At 38.5% G+C, this 27,028-nt stretch overlaps 1 protein-coding gene across 1 annotated transcript in view; it reads right to left on the bottom strand.

The window, feature by feature from the left end:
- Positions 1 to 3,690: 3,690 nt before the first annotated feature.
- The window catches only part of GAS2 (growth arrest specific 2), a 96,486-nt gene continuing 73,148 nt past the window's right edge, over positions 3,691 to 27,028 (bottom strand). Inside the window, exon 8 of the mRNA XM_058856544.1 lies at positions 3,691 to 4,904. Coding sequence (XP_058712527.1) covers positions 4,686 to 4,904 — 219 coding nt within the window. The 3' untranslated portion in view covers positions 3,691 to 4,685. The remainder of the gene's footprint in view (positions 4,905 to 27,028) is intronic.

Below are 27,028 nucleotides of genomic sequence, written 5' to 3'. Positions count from 1 at the left end.
TGCCATCTCTTTGCCAGTTCATTTCCAAAAGTTTATTTGTTATTTAGGTGAACTGCTTACAGTGCAAAACCATTTTCTTTTCCCCAGAGAGCATTATGCACATTATGCATGGGCTCAGTACTGCAATTGCCTGATTTCTGACCTAGTTAGGCCTAGAGGCTTTTTTTTTCACCCCTTGAGCTATGTATTTTGTCTTTCACATCTCAGTACTGCCCAATGTTGTCCTGTGAGTGCAGTCTCGACACAATTTCCTGGCTTAGCCTTCAAAATTGAGTTGAGAAGGGAGAACTTTCAATATTAATATAATGGTGTTTGGCCTGAAAAAAGCTGTGTCCTTGGCTGAAGACTGCCTTCAGTTTCCTTTGATTGTTGGCAGTTGCTTTTTTCAGTGTATTAACTGGTCATAATAATTTTTTTAAAGTACTGAAAATGCATTGAGTTATAAAAAGTATCTCAAACATTAATTCAAAATGAGAATTTCAATCTGACATCACAGTAGGTGTCCTATAAGACACTTAAGCAGCACTTACACTTAGTTGGTCACTTGGGGTATTTAAAACTTCAAACATTTTTCTCATTTTCTGTCATACTGCTCCCCCAAAACTGCAAGTGCAGCAAATAACCATGGCTCTTGTCATCCAAGCCTCTGCTTGCATTAGTGCCATGAACACTTTAATTTAAAGCCATTGAAAGAACCTAGAGAAACCAATCACGCTCTTCTCTCTCTCTATCCTTTATGTAAAAGGCAGAGCTGCCTGTGATTCTTAAGAGACCTACTTTTGAATCCTGGATTTATTCTATGGCTAAGGAAACACATCAGAGGATATGTGAGTGTGTAGTTCTGGATTAGGAATCACCTACAAAGCTGCTTTAAAAGATGTTCCTACACCGTACACATCCAGGCTCAACTGACTGGGAATTGTTTGGGTAAATAAAAACACTTGTTGTTGGTTTAAGTATTGTTTCAGCTGAGAGTGAAAGCAGAAACTACTGCAAGCAGTAGTGTGCAACTGATAAACTACGTGACATGTATCATTAAACAGTAAGGCTGAGAGCCACATAGATTAGCTATGCTAATAGCTACATATAGCTGCTATAGATAGCTGCTCTCTCCTTATAGATGTCTTCCCTGTCTTTCTTATTGCTTAGTACAGCACTAAGTTAATGTGAACCACAACAGGAGTTTTGTCCTTTTTTCCCCCAATCCTAGATATACTTCACCTCAGAGTTAAAATGCACCTTTTCACATAGATTATCTCGACAGTTGATACTTTGTTTAAATCAGTACAACTTTTTTTTCTTCATTTTCTTGCACTTCAAAAACTGGCAGGCCAAAGCCCATTGCTGGTAAATGGGACTGAAAAGCTGACTTTCTGTGACTGTGATAGCAACATCTTTGGAAACCATTTGCCAGTCCATATGGTTAAAATACACATATTATGCTAGAGAGAGAGTGTAGCAGATGTCCTGAAATTTGGGAAGACAAGCTGTGTCTCCACAAGGATCGGCAGCATCACAGTGGACCCTGAGGAACACAGATTACTTCGGCGTGTGGATTTGGCACAGTGACAAGACTAAATACTTGAGACAGAGCTCATCAGGTACAAGCAGTGCCAAAAGTTTTTCCTGAGTCTGGGAAAGCCTGTCCAGCCCTATCAACATTAGTGTGATCCCACTTGTCTGTTCCAACTTACCTTAGTCAACATGCCCCAGGCTAAGAAAGTAGGAGACAGAGCAAAGAAGCAGCACTGTACCTCCTTCCCTTGTCAGGTACTGTGAGGCTGCTGCCAATTAGGCAGTACAACGCGTAAGCCCAAAAAGAACCAAACCCTTGTCAGCATCTCTAGGAGATCCTTCTCTAACTCTGTGGTGTGGCAAACAGCTCATCTTCCAGATTGAAAGTGAACATGTGTAATGAATTCAGGATTGAGTCTTCAGTTACAAGAAACTTGCTATATATATAGGCACATTTCGCGCATCTCCACCAACAGTCCTCTAACTAGCTGCCATATATTTTCCGTACGTTCTCTAAATTGCTGGTGGAAAAAAAAAAGGTGGTACTGCAAAGGAAGGAGCAATTATCCCTATAATAAAAATGTGGAAAAGCTCTATCTTGTCATACAGGATACATCATGTGATATTTATATCAGTGACGTAAATAATCCTGCTTGGAAAAAAATCTCCAGGTAATGTATGAATAGCAAGCTGACAGAATGCACTTCCTACAACAAGCAATAACTGATATCACAGTTACATTTCCAAAATTTGAATAGCTTCCAGCATGGTGAGCTGTATTTGACATTATATAATAATAATGGGTTTTGTACATAAATTTTACATAATTTATCCATTTTGAGATTAAGAACAGTTTATTCACAGGCAGCTCCCATGGGATTTGGTCTGTGAGGACTTTGAGAAAAGGCTTTGTTGCAGCTCCTATCACTTAAACTTTTTAGAACTTCAGCCTCCTCAACATTCACATTCAGCCAATTTACACAGCAATATAGTTAGCTAAAATCACTACATGATGGAAAATGACCTAAATCTGTTCTGCCTCCATCACTGCAACAAGGGCTATATGCCTTTGAGCAAGATTCTACTGCTCAGCTTTAGCTTTATAAATTGAGCCATAGGTTCCTAACAAATGTTTTTTACATCAGGTGGTACTGGCAATACTTTAAAATAAAATCTTAGTGTCCCATTCTGGAACTGGCAAAGTTGAAGTTTTAAGCGAGGAAGACTTTTTTAAAGACATTTGGGTACCCCAAAACAAAAAGAGACTATTTTGATAGGTACATGTGAGAGCTATAGCTGGTCTACAGCTGCACAGATAATTTTAGCCATGACAGATACCAACTCAACCAGCCTGGCTCCTTAGGGAATAGAAGTAAACAAGTCTCTGGGTATGTAATGATAGGTCAGATTCAAACAGGAACCCAGCCAATCCCTTTGAACCATGAATGCACTCATATCCTTGGCCAGTGCTCTGGGCAGAGTTAAGACTCCTAACCAATCATGTATGAAAGTGTCGGAAATTTGAAGGCCCTATAAAAGAGGGTGCCCAACAATAAAATTTGGCTGTTGCTGCATGAACTTGGTGTGTTCTTGTTGCATTCCTGTCTCCAACATCAGCAACAGGTACAGTTCAACACATAAAGGGGTTCATATTTAGTTTAAAATCTTGATTTGGATTTACTGGGACTGTTGAAATTTACTATTAAAATAAACTTATGAATACCTTTTTATAATTATCTGCTCTGATTTTTTAATATGTAAACACCTTCAAATATTTAAAAAACCAACATAATAATAGCAACACAAACATAGTCTTGGATGATGGAAATAAAGGTTGAATTTTTTTTCTCTGCAAAGAAAAATTATTTTTCAATAAAATTTGGGTATTTCTGTGTTACCTGTTTTCCCCTTTCTTTGTGCAGCTCATTATTAGGGCAGCAAGCAGTGTTGTGTATTGTAGGCATCCAATCAGTAGCAACAAAGTGGAGATGAGAGATTACAAATAATAAGAGTTCCAAAATGTATGAGTACCTAAAAAAATTTATTTTTTAAATTTATACAGTCATCAAACTGTATAAATTTGATTGTCATCAAAGCAATCCTATAAAATGATCTTTATAGGATGTTACAAGGCACATAAATTACCAAATATAAACATAGAAAAGTAGCCAAAACAATGAACTGAGCCCACAAAAACCTTTGGCTATATTACAATTGTGTGAACGATTTATGAGAATGTGAATCACTCTATTTACAGGGTAATGAATATCTCATGTTTAACATGACCAACAACATTAAAAAGAAAGGGAAGGAAAAGGTCATATCCAAGAGCAGTGCCATATTTTGTGACTCCATATTTGCATCTTCTGAAGCTCCTCCTTGGGTCTGAAGGCTGTGCACCTGTTACTGGTTCCCTTAAGGGCTGCAGAACATCACCTCATTGGTATGACCAACCAGCTCCACTGACTGACAGAGGAAGGGGCAATCTCTCCACTTTCCCATGCTTTTACATTGGGCAACTTTGTGAAAAACAGAAAGGATCTACACATTGAACACTCAGTATTGTCTTCAGCTTTAAATAGTGAAATGGTGTGAAAGGGTTTCTTGGGCCTTTTTGCTTTTAAGTAATAGCTTTGAGAAGTTGTTTGGCATGCAATAAGCCATTATATTCTACTAATTAAGAGAAGATTGCAAAACATACAAATAGCAAATTTTTATTTAATTTCAAGGGACATTACCAAATAATTTCCCCAAATACCCATTTTCCACCTGCATATATATATATTTCCACTAGCCTAACAGTCAGAGATTCAGAGTAATAAGATTTTCATACAAATATATTTCATTGTCTATTTTCTTCCATTAACAGAATCCACTGCTCTAAGTTGCTCTAAGTATACATTCACATATTAAAGAGTAATAGTTTGGCTAAAAATATATGTCTATTTATTATCTGATTGTAGTAATTAGCCTATCAAGGGTAATTTCCTATAAAAGATACAGTACTAGAAATAAATAGTTCTAAATTCAAAGATCTTCAAAATGGGGTGTCATTTCCAGTCTGTGTTAAATTTTCCAAAGTCTTTTTAAAACATGAACTAAATTCACTACACTTGGGAGAATAATTTGGACCTACATACATGAAGTCCCACCCACATGAGAAGCTTATTTCACTGAACCTCCTTCTTGGTTTTGTAATGGGCAGAAACAACCAGATAATTGTCTGGATTCATGTCCCTGAGGTTTGGAGACTTGCTCTGGATTGGAGAAGTTTTCCCATCTGCTCGGGAGATTTGAAGCATTCGGCATGGGTCATGCTTCAGTAAGTAACCTGCAAAAGTCTCCCAGCCTCCTCCAACACGAACCATCACGTGTTTGTTGTGCAGCATCTGAAATTACATAGGCGGGAAAAAACACAAACACTCTTGAGAGGCAACCATTAAACTGCTTACTTTAATTCAAAGTTAAAAACATATGATGGTAGTCCACAATAAAAGGAAAGGAAAATAAAGTAGAGTGGTTTTATTTGCATTTTAAAAGTAAATTTTAAAAAAAATCTTTAAGAAAATGTGCTGGTATTTTAAACTAAAGATTTTCATATTTTATGTAAATAAATGCTATACGTTTTTCTAGTCCTATAGCATGAAGTCTTTCTCTTCTTCATGTGTTTAGTAGAAATATGCCAGGGAACATGACTACATTTAGATTATTTTTTTGAAAATATGTTAGTAAAGACACCATTTTCTATTGTCTTGAAATTGGATTTTCTTTATAGGAATAGTGAAGGGCAAGCAACCAAAACAATTTCCTCTATCTCTGAAAAAGTACCAAAAAACAATTAAGAAAATGAAGTTCCATTTATCTTAAAAGTTAAGTCTTGCTGATAATACATTCTAATGTAATAGTTTAAAGTTGTAATTAAAAGAATCCAATGAGGTACATCAGAAGTAATTTATCTGTAATTGTCTGGAAACATCTGAATTTTCTGCCGAAATTCAAATAAAATTTTTCTCCAAGTGCCAGTGTACCTTCTCCCTGGCCTACCCTTGAGTTCAGTTGGTGATTGTACCCACTTCTCCCTTTTGTTTCTCCATGCAGATATAAATACCAGTGAGGTATCATAAAGCAGCACATTCTATATTTTACTGGTTTATTTTATAATCAACGTTGTAAATACCACATTGAAAAATGCTTTGATCAGGATATCTCATGAAATGCTAAATATTTAGCTGTAGTACCAGAAATTAAAAATTAGTCCTGTAAAAGGCATCTGGAAGACATTTAACACGGTCTGGGTTTTTGAATTTGGCTGTATGGCTTGAAGCCTATATGGACATGTTCAAAACTCCCTTGAGAGCTGGCGCTACTCGCAGTTAAGACTTACATGCTACGTAAACCTTTTGTAACACAGTATAGCAAACAAAACAGGAAACATCCCAAATCAAACAAAATCATACATAATAGAAGGCAAAAAATTAACTTAAAAAGAAAAAACCTCAAAAAAAACCCCACCTCAGCCTATTGTTTGAATTCTGTGACATAAGGAGACAAATTCATGTGGAGTGAAGAAAACATGGCCAGCTGTACAACTTACTGAAGTTTGAAAATCAGGTTATGTAAGTAAGAAATGGAATTCTTCATTAGAATAAGCAGCTGCAGATTAAAATCTCATTTAACAGTTTTCATTTAAAACATTTTTACACAAGGAAATTCTTGCTTCTGCACTTTGGTTTTTATGTGAAACATAATGGGAAATCAATTATGGATACTGAAAAATAAAGTTACTTCTGATCCATCACAAGAAGATGCTCAAGCACCCTCAGTTTAATGAGTATCTCCCAGCTACTGAGTCTGCCCTGTTGCTCTGAGTTGCTGGGTTGGATGAGTGTTAGTTTCTACAATAGCTGTACATGAATGAGGTTTTTCTCTAGATTTATGTGAGTGAAAACAGAATCAGACTTTGTCTTTCAAGGTTTGTATTTTAGTTTCAAGACTTTGATTTGAGCTGACAAGGGTATGCGACTTGAATCATGCCTTTACTCTGAACAATATATCATGCAAGAAGCAAATGGTTTTTACATCAAGTTTGAAAATTTAAGCTCAAATGGTGACAGAGCTTTAAGACAGTCTAGAGAATTTTATTTAGCAATTTTCTTCTCTTTGAACACCTTAAAAAGTATTTGAGGACTGCCCCAAAAACTTTCAACATTAGAACAACTTAAGCCCAACTAGTGCAATACAACATGGCGTGAGGAGAGGTTAACTGTGCCTGAATTTCAGCCTCCCTATATTATCATAGAGGGATTCATATTACAAGAGCAGTTAGCACCTGGATTTTTGATTAAGATGGAAAGTTAATAAAAAGTATATGTGGTTCAATTTCCCTTACTGACCAGTGTGCAAACACACTATACTGTTTCCTGATGCTTAGGTTAAATGCACATCTTTTGTCTTTCCCCTTTTTGATCTTTATCTTTTGTGTTATTATACTATTACAAAATTCATTGAGTGCTTGCTTTCTACAGATAGAGCTTTCCTGAATCCTAAATGTAGTAACTGTTTATGCAGTGCTGTGCCATTGCTGTGCCACAAATGCACCATTTTACTCCTACAGTCATATTTTGATGTTAGTAACATCAGCAGGAATCCAAAATAATTCTGCTAGTTTCAGAATTGCTCCAGCTTCACAGAAGTATGAAGGATTTCTTGTCATGGAAAAAAACCCCAAGAACTTGCTCTACTTTCTAACTGAAAAAGCAGTTTTCTCCGCAAAATACTTCAGCTGAAGATGAAACTTTTGAGATCTCATAATCAATCCAAGTCACCTTTTCAACTGCATGAGATGTCTGAGAAGAAAAAAGTTGGATTTTAAAATAATAAAGTTTATTAGTATCAATTTAAATACATTCATGGCATACATGTATTTTCATACTGCTATCCTGTCACCCTGAAAACTCAGCTTCTGAGCTTGCTAACATAGTTTTCTAAGGACTTTCCCAGGAGAGTAACTGTAAACATAGATATGTGTACATTCTTTCTGTTACACGTCTTGTGATAGGCGTCTCTCATGGCCAGTGCAGTGAGAAAGTCTTATCCTGACCATCCAATCCCTGGCCGTGGTCAAAAACTTATAAATCCTGAGAGGAAAAATAAACTCTGCTCTTCTTTCACCACACCTCGACCTATGTCCGTGTGATCTATTCATCTTCAGCAGCAACACTATCCAGCCAACTAAAACTAAGAAAATCCTTTCTGAAACTAAAATCCAGCATATGATTATGATTGCTGTAAATTCCATTATTTCAGTTGTGTCCAAAGCAGGGCTGTCACTAAAGCTCTTCTCTCTTGAACCTGTCTTTAAGCTGAGTCTACAGTGAACCAAATATGTAACACACCAGAGGACCAGAAAATAGCATTACAGAGGAAGATAGATTGATAGATTGTTCTGGTAGACATCAAGGCTATATCTGGAGATAACAAAGGAAATAGTTGAAAAAAGTTAGGTGATGCTAAGCTGTCATTACACAGGACTTTGGTATCAGAGTAAAATATAGTCTAGGCAGTTATGGTTTTCACATACCATAAGTTTGGTGAGTTTGATTTGTTATTAAAGAGCTATTAAAGAGTTATTAAAGGCTGTATGTAAAGACAGAAGTTAATCTAAATAAACAGCATTTTACTGACTTGAAAAAAATCTATTCTGTTTGATCTGAACTAAAAATCTGGCCCAATACACACTTCAGATTATAACTTTCTTACAGAATATTTCAGGAGGTGAGAGGAAGAAGGAGGAGTTACAGACTATGGATCTGATCCAAGTACTAAAAAAACCCACAAAAACCCTGCTGACTCAAAAGGAACTTGGGCTGGGCTCTGGTAGCTTAAAGGCAGCAACCTATGCCAAATAGTTGGTATAAGACCTGTCATGGTATTGTCACAGTACAGCTGGCCTGGACTGGACAAAGTTAATCTCACCAAAACACAAATCCAATTCAGCTAGTTTAGTTCGTGCCTGAACATGCCCCTGGATAAGCTAAAGGGGACAGTCATCCAGCCACATCCAAGCTGAGAAGAAAGCACACCACAGGCCAGGAAACTGGGCAGGGAGAGATATCTCAGCCAATGGCTGTACAGACCAGGAGATTTGAACTGGGTATTTAAGTGAGTTCTGAATAATAAACGAGGCTGTTTGTCTCATGAGCACCTGGAGTAGGAGTTGTGGATTTTCGTCTCCCCACCCACAACTGGCATGTTGTGAAGATCAGCTTCAGAAACAGTGTAGGCTACATACTAAGAGAATATTTGACTATAAAAACTGAAGGTGTTTGGCAAAATAATGCAGAGCATCACACCAGTGGCTGTGCAACACAAATTTCACACTCACAAAAGTGAAATATTAATGAGATTGCTAATGGGAAGAAATCGAATTGTGCTGAATATAAGCCACTTATTGTCATCAGTAGACATATCTTGTTGATTGTATCTTAGGACTTAAGGATCCTTCTTTAAATGGCGTTCAGAACGATATCATGAAATGGGCTTCTAGATCAATACATTTCACACTGTCCCCAGAAACATCACAGGCCAACACTAAAGAAATACCGCTGTTCTGAAGATGTAAGTGCATTACTGTATCAGACTGCTGCCCACAGGAAGCTCGAAGCCTTTGCTGCCTCCACAGAGAGCTACACACATTCATCCACACCCACATGCAAGGCACCCTTCAACATGAAGCTTCCCTTCAACTACACTTTTTCTTGGCTTTCATTCCCCTTTTGTAAAAGAAAAACATTTCTTAGAGAAATGTTTTAGTCTAATAAAACAATAAAGCTTATTTTAGACTTTTAAGGAGTCACTTATGTGCCTGAGTACACGTCCAAGGGATTCAAATTAAACCTCACCTCTAAAAATCTGAAAAAGTGCAAATTATGTAGCCAATTCCAGGTACCAGTTATTCATCCACACTGAAGTAATTTATTTGAAATCTATTTAATGTATGTTTTTGTTGGAGTCAGAGGCACAGACTGTGTGCCCTTATCTCTGATACCTGCCTCTGACATCCAGGAAAGCACTGAATTTCATATAACACCATGAAAACAACTATTAAATAGAAAAACTAGGAGTGCAAGTGTGTAAATTAGGTAGTTTTCTTAAGTCACTGGGTGAAGAAGTTAAAGATTTAGACTTGTTAGAGAACAGAAGACAAGATGGAGGATTTAGGGTGTTGTCTCTTTTTCCTTCTTTCTTCTTCATCTTCTTTGAGAGGTTTTTGGGTAATAGTAAGTGACTGGATAGGGAATGCCACAGTGTAGTACACTGGTGTTGGGTCATTAGGTCACTAAGAAAAATAATTTACTTGGCATTTGTTAATTGAATAAATAGACCTATAAAAGACCTTGAAAAAATTCTTTGTTAGCCATTTTGCACCTTTCCATCTTAGTGCACACAGCTCCTTATATCCTGTATACGTGTAATGTAGATAAAAGAAGAATAAACAACCAAGTGTGAACAAGAGAAAACTGCCTCTCTCTCATCAAACTCAGTCCAAGAGGGAAAAAGAACCCAACCACAAGTGTCCCATCAGGACGTATTTTGGCGGATAACAACTTATTAGTCCCTTCCAACCTAAATTATCTGAAAAATGAATCCGTAAAAATAAGTATTTTTCCACCTGAAAACCAGGATATGCACTCCTCATTTTCCCTTGTGATCCCTCATTAAGTCACATTTTGCCTAGCTCCCTTCTTTATATAGGATTATACAAAAATGTTTTGGGTTGTCTACTAGTTTTAGAAGTTCCAAATGATGCAACTTCAGCCCTTACATATGGACTTGTTTAAGGGCCAGATCCAACTTTCTGCGTTGTCATTCTAAAACTGTAATAAAGTAGCCTGCACTTCCTCTCTCTTCAGACACCATGATAATGACATAGAAAATAGACAGCTCTCTGTATTAACATCTCCCTCTCACTTTTGGAGAGTTATATATTGGAAATTACACTAAACAAATCTCAGTTGGAAAAAAACATCATAAAAAGCTTGGACTGAAAAAAAATGTCAAGAGCATATGTTAATTGCTTGTCACAGTATTTCTAGCTATGCTGCAGTTTGGTTTTAGAATTAACATAGTTTCTGACTTATAAAGAATTTTGTTTTAATGTTACATCTTGGGCTGTATCAAACACATCAACAGGTATCCACTTAATTAATTGAAATAACATCTGTTTCAAGATCAAAAGAACAAGCAAATTTTGTGTAGGCAAATATAAAAGGCATCTAAATAATCATTCAGATATGTAAATACCCAAAGCACTATTTAAACATTTATAGTATGAAACAGAAAATGGCAGGTGTAATTATCCACTTTTCTTATTTTCAAAATCTGGCTGTCACTTCACTCTGCAAACAAAATTCATCAGAGGACTGCAGACATCTCTCCGCAGGCAGGACATTGAGGAGATCAGCCACAGTAAAGACAGTGGTTTTAAGGCATACCCTTATCCTTTTGAAGTTAAAAGTAAGTGAGATTTTCAGCACAACTGTCCTGAGTCCTAATGTCATGTAATCTTCCTAGGCAAAAATTATTATGATAATAAGAGTATCAAATATATAAGAAGGAATGGCAGCAGAGTGGTATATTATATATAGTGACATCTTTAAGACAAACACTATCTTTTACTTAATAAGATCCTTAGCAAGATCCTTCATCTGCCCAATGGCATCATCACACAGCAAGGAAGAATTTAGGGTTCAATTACATAGGGGTAACATTATGGTACATTAGGATACCATCTCCCATATTCAAATCCAAACTGCTTCAGATACCTGCAGCAGACACACATGAATAATGAGGGCTTTTTTTTCAGCAGTAAGAATAAGATAGTACTATTATTATGATCTATCACAGATACTGTTGTACTTTCAAAGAAGACTTGCTCTTTAAAAAAGCCATTTCTCTTCAGTTAAGGCATAATGAGAGACTCATAAGATTTAGTTGGCAACAGACACATCTAACAGTCATTATTAGGACAGAATTTTTTAATTATAAGTGTGTTTCATTAAATTTTCTTCCCTACTCATATTTTTGTCATTTTTCTATTACATAGTTGAGTTTTCAGGATTTGTAAAGTGATAGCAGCTTATAGCATCATTATGAACTATAATATTAGGTACTATAATACTGTACTGTACTTGTTACTGTAATATTGTATTATATTATTAAATAGATATTACCTATTGTTTCACACTTTAACCCATTTTGTAATAAAGTAGAGATGGAAATGTAAATGAAGTGAAGATATACTCCTCCCTGGAAGCTTACTCAGTAACAAACAGATACACTTTGTACCAAACAAAACCAGTTACATATTTTCAAGAAGTGAGTGGTGCAGTTCCTACTGAAGTCAGTGGGAAGTCCAGTTCTTCAAAATGAATTTTGGGTCATGTTTTTCAGAAATCTTAACCAGAGCCTTTTGCTAAAATAAGTTTTTTTTTTTTTTTCTTTTATGAAAAGGCCCCTAGGATAAAGGTTTTAAAACCATAACCACTATATCATTTTTTAATTAAATCCACTCCTTTCAAAGTATCCTGAAACAAAGTCACATAACTTTCTCATACTGGCCTAGCAAGTTTTATTATAAAATTATTTGAGAGTTCCCCTAGAAGAAGTACAGATGTGGAAAAGCTGAGATTTTTTAAGTGTAGATCTGGGCTTATAAAGGTCTGAAAGATGCTAGGAAACACATATTTGATCATGAAGGCACAGGTGTGGGAGTCAGCTGACCTGAGGTAACCACAGACTTAAGCCCGTGGGAAAAACCTGTTAGGAAGGGTGAGGAGAAATGGTTGATGAGAGTTCTTATGTTAAATAAGAATTATTATCTTTTACATATATATAATACTATATATGTAATATATATTATAATGTTAATAGTTATTCCAGATGAGGTTATTTTTCTAGTTCTCTTTTATGATTGGACCCCTACCCTCAGACCTACCCTATATATTGTTGTGTTTCCCCCTTTTTCTTGTCTTCTGAGGTTGCCCCCATACTGTGCACAGCTTATGTTCCTTTGTTATTTTACGCATTATTAAAGTTCTTTATTTTCACAACCCAGTCGTACCTGTTCCTATTTTAATTTTGCTATGCAATCCCCAGCTGGACTGGTCTCTGTGTCACAGAGCCGAATGCAACAAGTGGCACAGGATGATAAATTATTAAAGTCGTATGTGATCTAAGAGAGATAAGTAGTTTCACAGGCCTCCATTTACAGCAGAGAGCAGGAAAATGGCATGTTTGCAGTGATATCAGGAACAATGTACCAGAAAAATCTTCCATTTGATGTATCAGCATAACATTATACTGGGACAGCACCACAGCCTGCAAAAAGGGGCAACAGCAATTGCTGAAAACAGTACTCTAATAAATCTAACAACATACAGTGGTATCACTGAAGATCAGCCAATTGTGGTTTGTGAGAAGTACAGCAACAGCAGGGTGGGGACAGAATAAGAAAGTAGAAAATAGGATGTGGAGATGTGTAAAATGGTAACAAACAGGTGGCCTAGAAGTACCCACTGGAATGTTAGAGGCAACAGTACTTGAGAGCCAAGGTATCCTGTGGTGATTCATAATGTTATTGTATTCCATATCTATCTGTGCTATCTCTTTCAGACCCTGCATCTGGGACCCTTGTGTGTGTCAGGTTGCTATCGTGGTTGTTTTCAAAATCTCCCCACCAAGGTGGTTTTCTGCTTTTGCCACATGGTGTTTGCTCTCAGTCTGTTTGGTCTTTGCTCAGGGAAAGGTGGGGTATTTTTTTGGTGTGCGTGTGTGGGTTTTGGTTGTTTGTTTTGGTTTTTTTTGTGGGGGGGAGTTTGTTTTTTTTTTGTTTTGTATTCTTTTTTTGGGGGTGGGGGGTCCCCCTTGGCTTGGAGAGACTGCAGTTATCAGGTTTGAGCTGCCTTGGGGCAGTTCCACACATGCCTGCATGTCCATGCTTGCGACCCAGCTCCAGTAGAGACGATGCAGCTCTTGTGTGGCAGCTTTCCATTTGTAACTGTAGCCATTACTAGAAAGTGCATTTCACGATCAGAAACTGTTTTGAAGTGAATTTTGCAAGCTGTCGGCAGTGAAAAAAAAAAGAGCAAGGGAAGTGCTGGGGTCAGGACACAGGACACCCCAAGTCCCCCAGTGGACCTGTCCTCCCCCAGCCACCCCACCACCACGATGCAGAGCCCAGGAGCAGCAGGAAGAAGCGGTGACAGTGACATGGACCCCCCACAAGCCGGCAAGGTTCCATCTGCCCTGGAAGTTCTCTGTAGCTCCTGCCTATCTGGTAGGGGCTGTCACCATCCCGTCTTTACTCCTGGGGCCAGGCAGTTGCCTGGATTGAGTCATTTTAGAAGGGAAGGGTGTGATGTCATCTCCCCCCATCCTTCAGTCATGCGGCCGCTGCTGCCTGGCGCCATTTTGGGAATGGCAGTTTGTGCCTCTCTTTGTTCCCCTGGGGTTGTGAGGTCTAGCAGTTTAGTATCTAGCAAATACTTACCTTTTTTTCTCCTGCCTGTTGGCATTCTGTTTGTTAATAAATTTTTGTGGTTTTATTTTTCACTTCCATCTACTCGTATTCATTCCTTATTAGTGGAAATGGATTGTATGAACTCTTAAAGGGAGACAACTCATTCCAGAATGTTCTCCATTAAATTGTCTCAAACCAAAAGACAAGGGGAAGAAAGTTTCTTTTTCAGCAGGCATTTAAGAGTAAGCAAGAATCTAGCAGCCCACTGAAATCCTGAACTGATGTAGCACATGTGTGATACATAACATGAAGAAATTCATGCTAAAGTTATAATAATCTCATCTGATAAGAATACTAGCATATTTCCAGGAAACCTTTGTCTGATGAGATTATAGTGATATGCACCAAAGTTAGTATGAATATTTGTCTTCAAGGATTGTATTTCCAGGAAACCTCTATCCAACAAGATTACAGTGATATACACCAAGACCAGCATAAATATTCGTCTGTAAGAAGTGACGCCAAGGGACCCCCCAAAAGCACAAGAACATATAAAAAGCACCGTGTGATAGTCACATTTTGTGAAACATAGTGGAGAGGAACTAGAGAGCACCCCTGTCTCACCCAACGCTTTTTGCCCAGTACAATGTCAATCTGATTTTTGCTTGTGGCTTTTACAATTGTATTTTGATTACAGAATAAATTCTTTTTATTAATCAAATTGGCTATCCATTTATAACAGACTGCTGACCCCAATACTATGCAAATTTGGGTCTGCAACCCTCCCTCTTTGATCAGGAGGCATCCCACTATTTATTAGTGACCTGATGCTGTGGGAGACCAGCAACCCCCACTGCACCCTAATATTGAATTAAAGTAGAAGCCATAAGCAAAAAAGAGAGAGAATCTGTAATTAGAACAGGAGGCCATAAGTACCGCTGGTTGAGTAGGTGTGACTGAGCATAAGAATGAGATGTGACATAGTCACAAAGTGAATGCGGACTCCTGATAAGCCACAGTTCCTATAAGGGATAAGGTCAGTAAAAGGAGGAAGTGATTTTGAAGGGGCTCATTACATACGTAAAATCCGAATTTTGGGAGAAGGAGTTCGGACATTGGTCACAGGGGGGTTAAAATGAAAGGTATGCTCTCAGGAATTTGAGGGATGAGCAAATCTTTTAGCCTAGGAATGGGAGGTCAACGGGAGAGAGAAGGAGAGAAAATAAAAGGGAGCATATTACCAGTAGAACTCCACGGGATGGTCCCCCGCCAGCTGGAAGATCGGTAAAAATGGAAACAAGAACTGATCAGGTATGGTGAGTACCAGACAATGGTACAATGCATGACTGAGTAAGATGCAACAGAAGTTGCAGAGCAATTGCAAAACCTCTAGAAGTGTGTTTTTCAGTATCCTACTATGGACCTGGACACTGAGGGGAGAAGTGATTGAGAATTACACTGAAACATTTAGTAAAATGGGGCAGAGAAAAAGAAAAACCCAGAGAGGATTCCAAGAAAAGTCCTCAGGAGAAAAGAGGAGGGAAATCCCAGAAATTCCACCAGATAGCCCACTGGGAGTTTTGTTAGAAAACTGGGAAGACTGGCCCTCAAGAGAAGGAAAACCTGAAGAGAAGGTGATTGATTATTATATGGAAGTTTGGGTGGGGAAGGAGCTTAGAAGCCATTTGATCTGGCCCATGTTTGGATCCTTCAAGGGATGGGTGTGTCAAGCTCTAAATATTTATGTAAATATCAAGGAACCATCAGATCATGAGGAGAAGGACTATGCAAAGATATGGATAGGATCAGCAGCTTGGTTACTTACCATTAAGAGCAGAAAGCCAGCCGAGACCGAGAATGAGAACGAGGCTTGGGATCCACTTAACAACTTACCACCCCCATAACTGGCACCTCAGCCTCAGCTCATTCAGCCTTCACAATTGCCGACCCAATCCCCACCTCAGCCTACGCAGATCACAAAACCAACGGCTCCCCCTAAGATGACTTGTTCTCCCCCTCCAAGGAGGGCATGGAGGACAATAAGAGAAAAAATTAGTGAGAATAGCGAGAGTGACGAGGATAGGGAAAAGGGGCATAACCTTCTCCCACCGAGGGAAGTACCGACAACACCGGGGATAATCGGATATGTTAATGTCCCCCTTTATACTGGGGATGTCCAAGCCTTCAAAAAGGAGATGGGTAAGCTGATGGATGCCCCTGGGGGTGTCAGAAAGGTTAGACCAGCTTTTGGGACCCAGTATGTATAAGTGGGATGATATGCAGGCTATACTAAGGACGTTGTTTACTACTGAGGAGAGAGAAATGATAAGACAGGCAGGAATGAGAGAATGGGAGTGCCAAAATTCACAAGGGGTACCTGGAAACCTGAAGTGGCCAAACCAAAGACCCAGGTGGGATGCTCAGACAGAAGGGGGTCATCAAAATATGGCAGGTTTATGGGATATGATAATACAAGGGGTCCGAGTGATAGTAAAAGGTTTTAAAATCTTAGAAAATCTGTGGACTTAGAAAGAAAGTTAAGCTTGGAAAGCCCTGGGAAAAGTAGGCCCTGGAAAATGTTAGGTCTTGTGCTTGCTAAAGATCAGGTGAAACTGTACCTGTGTAATCAGTATGTGCTAAATGATACAATTGTTAGATGTGATTAGATATAATTATTGTTTAAAGAACATGAGGAACAATGTTAGGGAGTTGAGGGGGATCACGAGAAATCCATGCTTGGGTAAAAACAATGCATACAATAGAACAATACAAGTTTAATAATTAATATGTAAGTTATATAACGATAGAGTATAAACACATGTTCAACTCAAAACCAAGTCAGGTCAGATTTGGGTATGTGTACCCCTGACACCCAGAGCTCTTCAATAAAGCACCTTCATATAATCATTCTGTGATTATGTGTGTTCCTGAACACTAACACGAGAAGCTGTCCCATGAGGGCAGAACATTAGCAAAGTAATTGGAGAATGCCAGGGAAAAGACGAATCTCCTACAGATTGGCTCGAGAGATTATGGTAAAGGCTGCAGATGTATTCATGAGTAGACCTTAATTCTCCAATAGGAGAAGCATTATTGAAAACACAATTTGTAGCAAAATCATGGGAAGATACACGAAAGAAACTCGAGAAGTTGGAAAATTGGCAAGGGAGAGGATTACTGGAATTGTTGAGAGAAGCTCAGAGGTTTATGTAAGGAGGGATGAGGAAAAACAGAAGGTTCAAGTGAAAGTATTAGTTGCAGCTGTTATGGAAGTTCAAAAACAAGAGCGCCCCTGAAGCCCTGTAAGATCAGCACAGAACCAGGGAAGCCGAAAGAGGCAGTCTGTCTTATGGGAAGGGACATGAAAGGGTCCTCAAAATGGACACCCTGAATGCTATTATTGCAAGAAGAAAGAGTATCTAAAAAAGAATTGTAGAAAAAGAATGCAGGATGAGGGGATCTTCCAAGAGGACTAGGGGCGTCAGGGGATCTTTATTTTGGGGTCCGAACCACCACCTAAGCCCTTGATAAAATTAAAAATAGGACCCCAAAAGGAAAAGGCATTTTTTCTGATTGATATGGGGGCTGAATGGAGTACTGTTCAAAAATTGCCAAGAGGATGCATGAAAAGTAAGGATACAATGATGGTAGTAGGGGCAAAACGGGAACCCTTTAAGATGTAGAAATAGAGTCGGAAACTAAGATTTGTTTAGGAAATATGTTGCTGGTTGAGAAGGCAGATTATAATTTATTAGGAAGAGATCTAATTGTAGCTCTGGGAATAAGTTTGACAGTACAAGGAAAAGATCTCATAGTAAGCCTGTACAGACTAACTCAAGAGGATGAGAGTAAAATTGATGCCCAAGTCTGGCACACTCAAGAAGAAGTCAGAAGGTTAAAAATGGAGCCAATTTCCATCGAAATATAAAGGCCAGAGGACCGAATTAGGGTCAAACAATATCCCATTTCTATGGAAGGAAGAAAGGGATTAAAACCTGCAACTGATGAATTAATAAAAAGGGGGACTCTGGAGCATTGTATGTCACGGCACAACACAGCCCATCTTGCCAGAACGGAAAATTGATGAAACCTATAGGTTAGTTCAGGATCTGAGAGCAGTCAACTAAAGAACAAAGACGTGTTTTCCAGTGGTTACAAACCCATACACCCTTCTGAACCAAATTTCTCTTGAAGACACCTGGTATAGTGTAATAGATCTGAAAGATGTCTTCTGACTTGTCCATTAGCAAAAAACAGTCAGGATTATTTTGCCTTTCAGTGAGAAGACCCGGAGACAAAAAGAAAACAACAGCTTAGATGGATAGTACTTCCCCAGGTGTTTGTCAATTCTCCCCATTTATTTGGACAAGCACTGGAGCAGCTATTAAGTCAGTTTGTGCCAACAGAGGGAGCCAAGCTCTTGCAGTCATGTTGATGACTTATTAATAGCTGGTCAGAGGAGGAAGAAGTTAGGGCAAACACAATAGCATTATTAAATTTCTTAGGAAAGAGAGGGTTAAATGTATCAAAATTGAAGTTGCCATTTACTGAACCAGAGGTAAAGTACCTAGGGCATTGGATTACAAAAGGGAAAAGCCTTTTTTGTATATTCCAGCCTGAAAGAGTGGCTGGAATTGTTGCATTACCACTCCTGTGGGCAAAAAGGGAAGTTAGACAACTACTGTGACTTTCAGGGTATTGCAGGCAATGGACTGAAGGGTATAGTGAGAAAGTAAAATTCTTATATGAGAAATTGACTACTGAGAGAGTAAAATGGACAGAGCAAGATGAAAGAGGATTCAGAGAATTAAAGGAGACTCTTATAGCAGCTCCAGTATTAAGATTTCCTGATGTAAGAAGACAGTTTCAGCTGTTTGTAGATGTTAGCATAAGCATACTGCTCATGGAGTATTAACGCAGGATTGGGCCAGAACTAAAAGACCTGAGATATATGACAAAGCTTTTAGACCCCATAAGCCAAGGGTGGCCCACTTGCTTACAAGCAATAGTAGCAGTGGCACTATTAGTAGAAGTGGACAAAAAGATCTCCTTTGGAGCCCCACTAATAGTATATACTGCCACAATGTAAGAAGCATTTTGCAACAGAAAGCAGACAAATGGCTCACAGATGCTAAGTTTTTTAAGTATGAGGCTATACTGATTCATTCACCCAACCTGGAATTGCAAATAACTACCACTCAGAATCCAGTACTGTTCCTATTTGGTGAACCATTAGAGGTATATAATCGTAATTGTGCAGAGTTGGTGGAATTAAAAACAAACATAAGACCAGAGTTGGAAGAAGAAGAAGAAGAACTAGAGGAAGAGGAAGAGTGGTTTGTGGATGGGTCCTCGAGAGTTATGGAAGGGAAAAGAAGGTCAGGGGGTACAATAATAGATGGAATGTCAGGAGAAGTGGTGGAATCAGGACCCTTAAGTGCTAGTTGGTCAGCACAGGCTTGCGAATTGTGTGCAGTTTTAGAAGCACTTAAAAGGTAAAAAGAAAAGAAAGGGACAATTTTTACAAATATGCCTTTGGGGTAGTCCATACCTTTGGGAAAATTTGTGAAGAAAAGAGATTTAACCAGTACCTGAGGGTGAGGATTGATTCATGAAGAATTAATAAAACAAATCCTAGAAGCTATTAGGGGACTGGAAGCAATTTTTGTAGCCCATGTTAAGGGCCACTAGATAGGAAGGCGATTTAGGACTAGAGGCAGTAATTTGGCAGATATGGAAGTTAAGAAAGCAGCACTATTAGTAGTAGATATTCCAGAAATTAAAGGAGACAAATTCCAGGAATATCCCTTTCCATCCCACTTAAAAGGAAATTGAAGAATATAAGATAGGGGGCAAGTGAAAAGGACAAATGGAGACTTCCCGATGAAAAGTAATTGCTATCTAGAGATTATACAAGGAAGGTTTTGAGTAGGTTACATCAACAGACTCATTGCGGGGCACAAGCACTTGCAGAGCAGTTTCTGAACTTTTCTGGGTGTAAAGGAATCTGTGAGCTAGCCAAACAAGAAGTGCTAGGGTATATGTCAGAGGATAAATAGGACAAGGATGCGGCAAACATCATTAGGAGGCTGCCCTTTAGCATATCGACTGTTTGAAAGAATTCAAATAGATTTTACTGAACTACCCAAAGTGGGGAGGTATAAATATCTGTTAGTAATGGTAGATCAGTTAACACATTGGGTAGAAGCCTTTCCCAGTGCCAGAGCCACAGCTCAAACAGTGTCAAAGGTACTGTTGAATGAAATAATACCACAGTACAGCATAATAGATCATATTGATTCAGACCAGGGGACGCACTTTACATCAAAAATCATTAGACAACTGGCAGATGATTTAGGTATCTGCTGAGAATACCACACCCCATGGCACCCTCAGAGCTCTGGATGAGTAGAAAGGATGAACCAAGCACTAAAAGCCCAGCTGTCAAAATTGATGCTATAGACAAAAATGTCATGGGTTAAGTGCCTCCCCTTAGGTCTGCTAAACATACGAACAATGCCACACTCCAAGAGTGGACTGTCACCCTTTGAGATGCTTTACGGAATGCCATACAAGCACAGGATGCCAGTAAGACATTCAAGGCTAGAGGATGGCCAAATCCACCCTCATTTAATAGCCATTAATAATTAATTCTCTCTTAATGGCTATTAATTTAATAGCCATTAATTCTCAGCTCCTGCCATTGCAGGAGCTGAGAAAAAAAGGGTTAATAATGCAAAGCACTCCTTTGGGGTTTGCCATATATAAAATACAACCATGAGATGAAGTGTTAATTAAAACTTGGAAAGAAGTCTCCCTCACACCTCACTGGGAGGGTCCTTTCCTTGTGCTTTTAACCACAGACACAGCAGTACGAACTGCTGGAAAAGGCTGGACACACCATTCCTGAGTAAAGAAGACTGAACACCAGGAGAAGACACCTGAATGAAAAGTGACTTCTCCTCCAGGAAGTTTGAAGATAAAACTGAATCGATATACTAATGACTGAAGAAGACAAGACAGTATGTCCGGTACCACAGTGCAAATGTTATCCTTTTGTTCATTTTAAGTGCTATTATTGTCAAGAAATTTGAGTTAAACACTGTACACGTGGATATAAACCTAAAAGGCTTTGTCCAGCATGCTGGGTGGAAGAAACCTCTATAACCAGTAATTCATTAGTTGTTGCTACTAACTTGAGCATATTAGAATTAGACTCTCTGGAGTCGTATAGATTGTTTCAAGAGAGAGCAAGAGGTAAACTGAGATCAGAGGCTCAAGTCCTCATAACTGAGGGTCAGCAAACAAAGTACCCTGTAATGCCGATGCAGTAAAAATATCAGAGTGGGATGCCTTTAAGAGAAGATAAGCAGCTCATTCCACTTATGGATCCCCTGAAGGATATCCCTGCTGCCGAGAAGATGGACTCCCTTGCCACAGGCAGCAATCCTGTGGGTGTAGGCAGAGGGGTATGTGTGTGGGGAGCCCTGGTGGTTCTGAGTCTGATAATGGGCAGGACTATCAGTCTGCTCTCCAAGGGTTACCCCAGAGTTAAGAAGCAAAGCTCAACCCAAGACTGTGGGCAGTGTTTTGAGAACACCCTGACAGGACAAGGGGTTACAAAAACCCTGGCATATCGCACCCACTGTGACTGCAAAACTGGCAACAAAACAGGAGAATGCGAGCATAACCACACTCAATACAAGATGTACCAGATAGGAAGAAGAATAGTCTGTTATGACCCAAGAGAGACACCTAAGGATTGGTGGTTAGAGGTGTAGTCTGTGCCAAAGAGTAAGGGAATACTGACCCATGCATTACACAAATGAGTTGCTGGGTTAGGGCCTACTGTTCCCACCTGTAACAAATGTAACCATTTGGTATGGATCAGAGGAAGAACGGAATCAACGCTTATGGCACATTCCCAGGTTAGTTATCACAGCCAATTACAAATATGCACTATGGGTGTGAAAACATGAGAAATTCTAAAATATGGTAAAATAGTTTCTTTCAGTAATGAGCCTGTGATAACTAATCCTCTTGACAGTAACAATGACTGAATTTGCTTACGATACGGCAGAACTTTCTGTTCTGCAAGAGATGGAGAAGGGGTAGATCCAGAGAATAAGCTGAAGCAAATAGCCCAGGAATTGAAGAAACAAGAGTCAGAGGCTAAAAAGAAAAAAATGGAGCAAGAAAAGTTAAAAGCATTAAATGAGTAATAGGAACAGTTAGAACAGCAGTATAGTAATTGGGACTTACCCACCTCAAATAAGAACCTTTTTGTAGATCTAATACAAGAGATCACTACAGAATTATGATTATCCAGCTGCTGGATCTGTGGAGGGCTTAAATCAGCTGAGAAATGGCCATGGAAAGGTGAGAGGCTAGCTCTAGAGCAACTTCTAAAATAGAATCACACCCAAATTTCCAAAACACTAAAATGACCTGAAGGGGCGTTTTGGATCACTCAATAATTGGAACAGTTTGTATCAGCAGAGAAGGAAAAAGATATACTGAAGTACTGGGATATACTCCTTGTATATACACTTTAGCAGTAAATTAAAAAAATAATACCAAAGACTGGCTACCAGAAACCCCCACTGGATATTGGAGTTGAACAAAAAAGGCAAATTGTGAATGGGATGATCAAATTGAGTTATGCTGGCACAAAAGCCCTGGAGCTAATCCTTACCAATCCTTTAAAAGCTTAAAGGGTTACTGGGAGAAACCAGAAACTGTAAATGACCAATGGAAAGCACCTGACAGAATATACTGGATATGTGGGGAAAAGGCATACAGTGAATTACCCCACAGATGGAAAGGATCATGTACTCTGGGAATGATTTGACCTTCCTTCCTCATGCTACCAAAGCCTGAGAGTAAGCTGTTGGGAGCACCCCTATATGAGACCCTAGACAGAGAAAAGAGAGAGCTGAATCATAAGTTTCTAAAAGCAGGAGGGAATCAGAAATAGGGAGAGGATGAATGGCCTGCAGAAAGAATAATAGCCTACTATGGTCCAGCAACTTGGGCTCAAGGTGGGAGCTGGGGATACAGGACACAAATTTACCTATTAAATCGACTAATAAGACTTCATGCTGTAGTAGAAGTTGTAACAAATCATACTTCTGATGCTCTTGAGTTATTGGCTAAAAAACACTCACAAATGTGAGCATTTGTGTATCAAGACAAATTGCTTGAATCGCTTTGGACTACTTGTTAGCAGAAGAAGGAGGAGTCTGCGGAAAGTTCAATGAGTCCGAATGCTGTGTAGAAATAGACGGCTATGGGGAAATTATAAGGAACCTTGTGGCAGAAATTAAGAAAGTAGCACAAGTACCAGTTCAAAAATGGAATTCTATCCTTCAAGCATCATGGTTGGATCAAATGTTTGAAGGGGGAGCTTGTGTAAGAAAATAGGATTTTTAATATTGTGCTCAATAATGGGGTTACTATTACTGCCTAGTGTCATACCATTTTTATCCAACTAATCCATTCTGTTGTCCAAATAGAGGAAATGTCCATTGATTCTGAGTTAGCTACAATGGAAACTGGTCAAGCTGAGAGAATATCTAAAATATCTAAGATAATAGAATTAAAAGAAGATAAAACGAGCAGAGCTGCTGAAGCTCTGGCCAGATTTGAAGCACAGGTGCGATTAAAAAGCATAAAAAAATAATTTATAGAGACAAAAGAAAGATTATGAAATATGTAAGGTACAGTCCTGGGACAGTCATAAAGATGAGTTTTAACAGACAACCTGAAAAAGCATGGGAAAGTTATTTTACCAGTAGCATTAAGCTACTATGTAGTCAAAATATAACTCAGGATACAATAGGCATGTACATTGATATATAATTGAGTATCCAAATAAAAGGAATCAAAGATTAGAATAACCAGTCTTATGAAAAGAGTTGTTAATTTTAGACACCAACTAGTAGTATAAAAGAAGTCTTGCAGTATAGTTAAGTTTTGTAAATACTGATTATAAAGATGAAGAATAAGTAAGCTTTATCGAAAACTGTCTTAAAAGAACTAATTAATGAATTAATAAAGGGGGGGACTGTGATACATGGCATGAATAAATTCATGCTAAAGTTATAATAATCTTATCTGATAAGAATCCTAGCATATTTCCAGGAAACCTTCATCTGACAAGATTATAGTGATATACACCAAAGTTAGTATGAATATTCATCTACAAGGAATGTATTTCCAGGAAACCTCTGTCTTACAAGATTACAGTGATATGCACCAAGACCAGCATGAATATTTTCTGTAAGAAGTGTATTCCAAGGGACCCCCAAAAAGCATGAGAACATATGAAAAGCACCGTGTGATAGTCACATTTTGTGAAACATAGTGGAGAGGAGCTAGAGAGCTCCCCCCCCACCATCTCACCCAACACTGTTCACCCGGTATGGTGTTGATCTGATTTTTGCTTGCAGCTTTTACGATTGTATTTTGATTATAGAATAAATTCTTTTTATTAATCAATTTGGCTGTCCATTTATAACACATGGAATAATGAAAGATAGAGAGGGAAGTCTCCAGGCAACTCACAGTAATTACATCTTAAAAGACTGAAAAGACAAACTGGAAGTGGGACTGTCAACACTGTCCCATAAATTATGGGATACAGCACAGCAGTGATTTTTAGCTGATACACAGTCTGCTGAAGAGATAGTAGAGACTGTTCCACAGTTTCAAAGATAAAGAAAATTGCACATGATACCTGACCTTAGACCTGAGATATTTACAAAGACATATTATGGAAAGCAGGGCCAGGGAAACTGAGAATTTTATAGGCATAAGATAGGAACAAAGAAAGATCCACCTGCACAGTGAAGTGAATGGAAAGATCTCATTGATTTACTAAAATATGGATGTGATCTAGTATCAATATCTGAGATGGACAAAGACTCTTTAACCATTTTGGGGTTACAGAGTGGTATGTTTATTAACAGCTCTGGGCCAGTGCTGGGTCTCCCCTTAATAAGCATATCCCCGAATACAGGTGGATGCAGGCTTTTTATTTACAGAAATATTGAATACAAATGCATATTCATAACTTGGTTGTCACCCACTCTCCACTTCCTATGCTAATTAGAAAAAAAGCAATTAAGCATGCGTAGTTTATTCCTTGAAATGGGTTGGTGGTCCTATTATGGGTAGGGGTCACAAATGGGAGAAAGGGATATGGCTCTTCCTCGTTCTGACCTTTCTACCTTTTCAATGCAAAGTGACAAAAGGACCCTTGGCTGGGCTCCTAGTTTCATGTCTTCAATGAGTTTCTGATTTGCAATTGTCTTACGTTCTTGAAGCTCCTTACCAGATTCTTTGTCTCTCATTATAAGCCCAGCTGAACAAGCATAAAGTTGACAGACAATTAGTTATTAGCCAACGATTAACCTCTACTTTTAGCAAAGCCTTTCTATCTACCTTTAACGAGGCCCATCTATTTATTTAAATTAGATTTAGCAAGGCTTATTTTTAATTAAGGCCTCAGCTTCTCTAAAATCTTAAATTCTTCAAAGTTTGTCTCATAATGAAGCCTGAGAAATTGAAGAACAATCATTTGATTTGTGTAGAAGTCCAGTTTGAGGGTGAGCATTTCTGCAGTCATTCTGTGTATCACTAAAGATACTTAGAAGCCATGAAATAACATCTTGTGTTCTGCAAAGGAAATTAGCAAGTAAGGAAATGGAAATCTTTTCCTTTTCACACTGCAAAAATGCAGCATCCTTCATCTATTTATGCATGGCAAGAGATGAAGTCAATATGCTTAGTATAATGGCATGAACCACCAATGCACATGAGTTCAGCTATTTGTATACCAGAAGCAGACAGGAACTGGTTTAGAGGATGAAACCACAACCAGGTAAATTCTGTATGGCACAGATAGCTATCAACCTCTGGAGTTAACAGTTGTGTTAAACATTTCTACAAAGGGAAGGCATTGGGACTGACTATAGCAAAAACATTACACTTAATGAAACTGCTTATTTCTGTTTTCAGACAATAGCAGACTCATTGAAATAATTATTCCAAGTATTCCTGCCTAAATAACTGAAATCAAGATACATTTCTGTACCGATAAAAATAACATGACATTTGAAATTCTTATTCTTGATTTAATTTTCCCTCAAACCTCACATTTAGTTTCTAATACCATTTTATGTAATTTGGAAATAGCATGTTTCATTTCTAACACTAGATCTTGTTTTACTGATTGAAAACAGCATCCTGCATAAGTGAGCACTTTGTGTGCAAGTAACACAGATGCAGAAGTAAAAACAATACCAGTTCATTAAGAACAGGTGAATTTCTGACAAGTGAAGGCATTTGTCAATCCAAGATGTAACCGAAAGTATGTATTCTATTACCATCTGTTAAAACTAAGTAGGGCAGTGTTCTTTATCTCTTCCATGACCCATTCCTCATAACTCCAGGGGATATCTTTTGTTTATGGGCCAGCTGTTAAAACCAGATGGGGCAATGTTCTTTATTTCACCCATGACCCATCCTCCCTCCAGGGAGATACCTTCTGTTAATGGGCCATTGAGTCTCACTGCATGACTGATAAAACATCATCATCCTGCTATGAGATGCTCCACCCAGAGAGAGGAAACAGACATTCTTACCTAAATATAATCTGAGATTTAGAATAACCACAGTCAGCCTTTTTCCACTGGATTCCTAGAAAAAGACCATCTATACCCCCACTAAACCTTCAAAAGAAAACGACACCCTTCTACAAGACCATTGCTTCAACAAAACCACATCTGTCATTCCAGGAAGACTGCAGCCACCATTTAATCAAACTGCTAACAACACCTTGATAGACAGGGTGTCAGGCTGTATTCTGACTCTGTGTTTTTTACTACTACATTTTATTTTTCCTATTAAATTGTAGTTCTAACTTAGGATCTCCCACTGATTTGCTTTCAAACTAGCACAGAACTGTTATTCCTGTTCTCATATCTTTGC

This window comes from Poecile atricapillus, chromosome 1, assembly GCF_030490865.1.
Source record: "Poecile atricapillus isolate bPoeAtr1 chromosome 1, bPoeAtr1.hap1, whole genome shotgun sequence".
NCBI classification, from domain to species: domain Eukaryota; kingdom Metazoa; phylum Chordata; class Aves; order Passeriformes; family Paridae; genus Poecile; species Poecile atricapillus.
The sequence above is the reverse complement of the archived record's forward strand: the minus strand, read 5'-3'. Positions and strand labels throughout refer to the sequence as shown.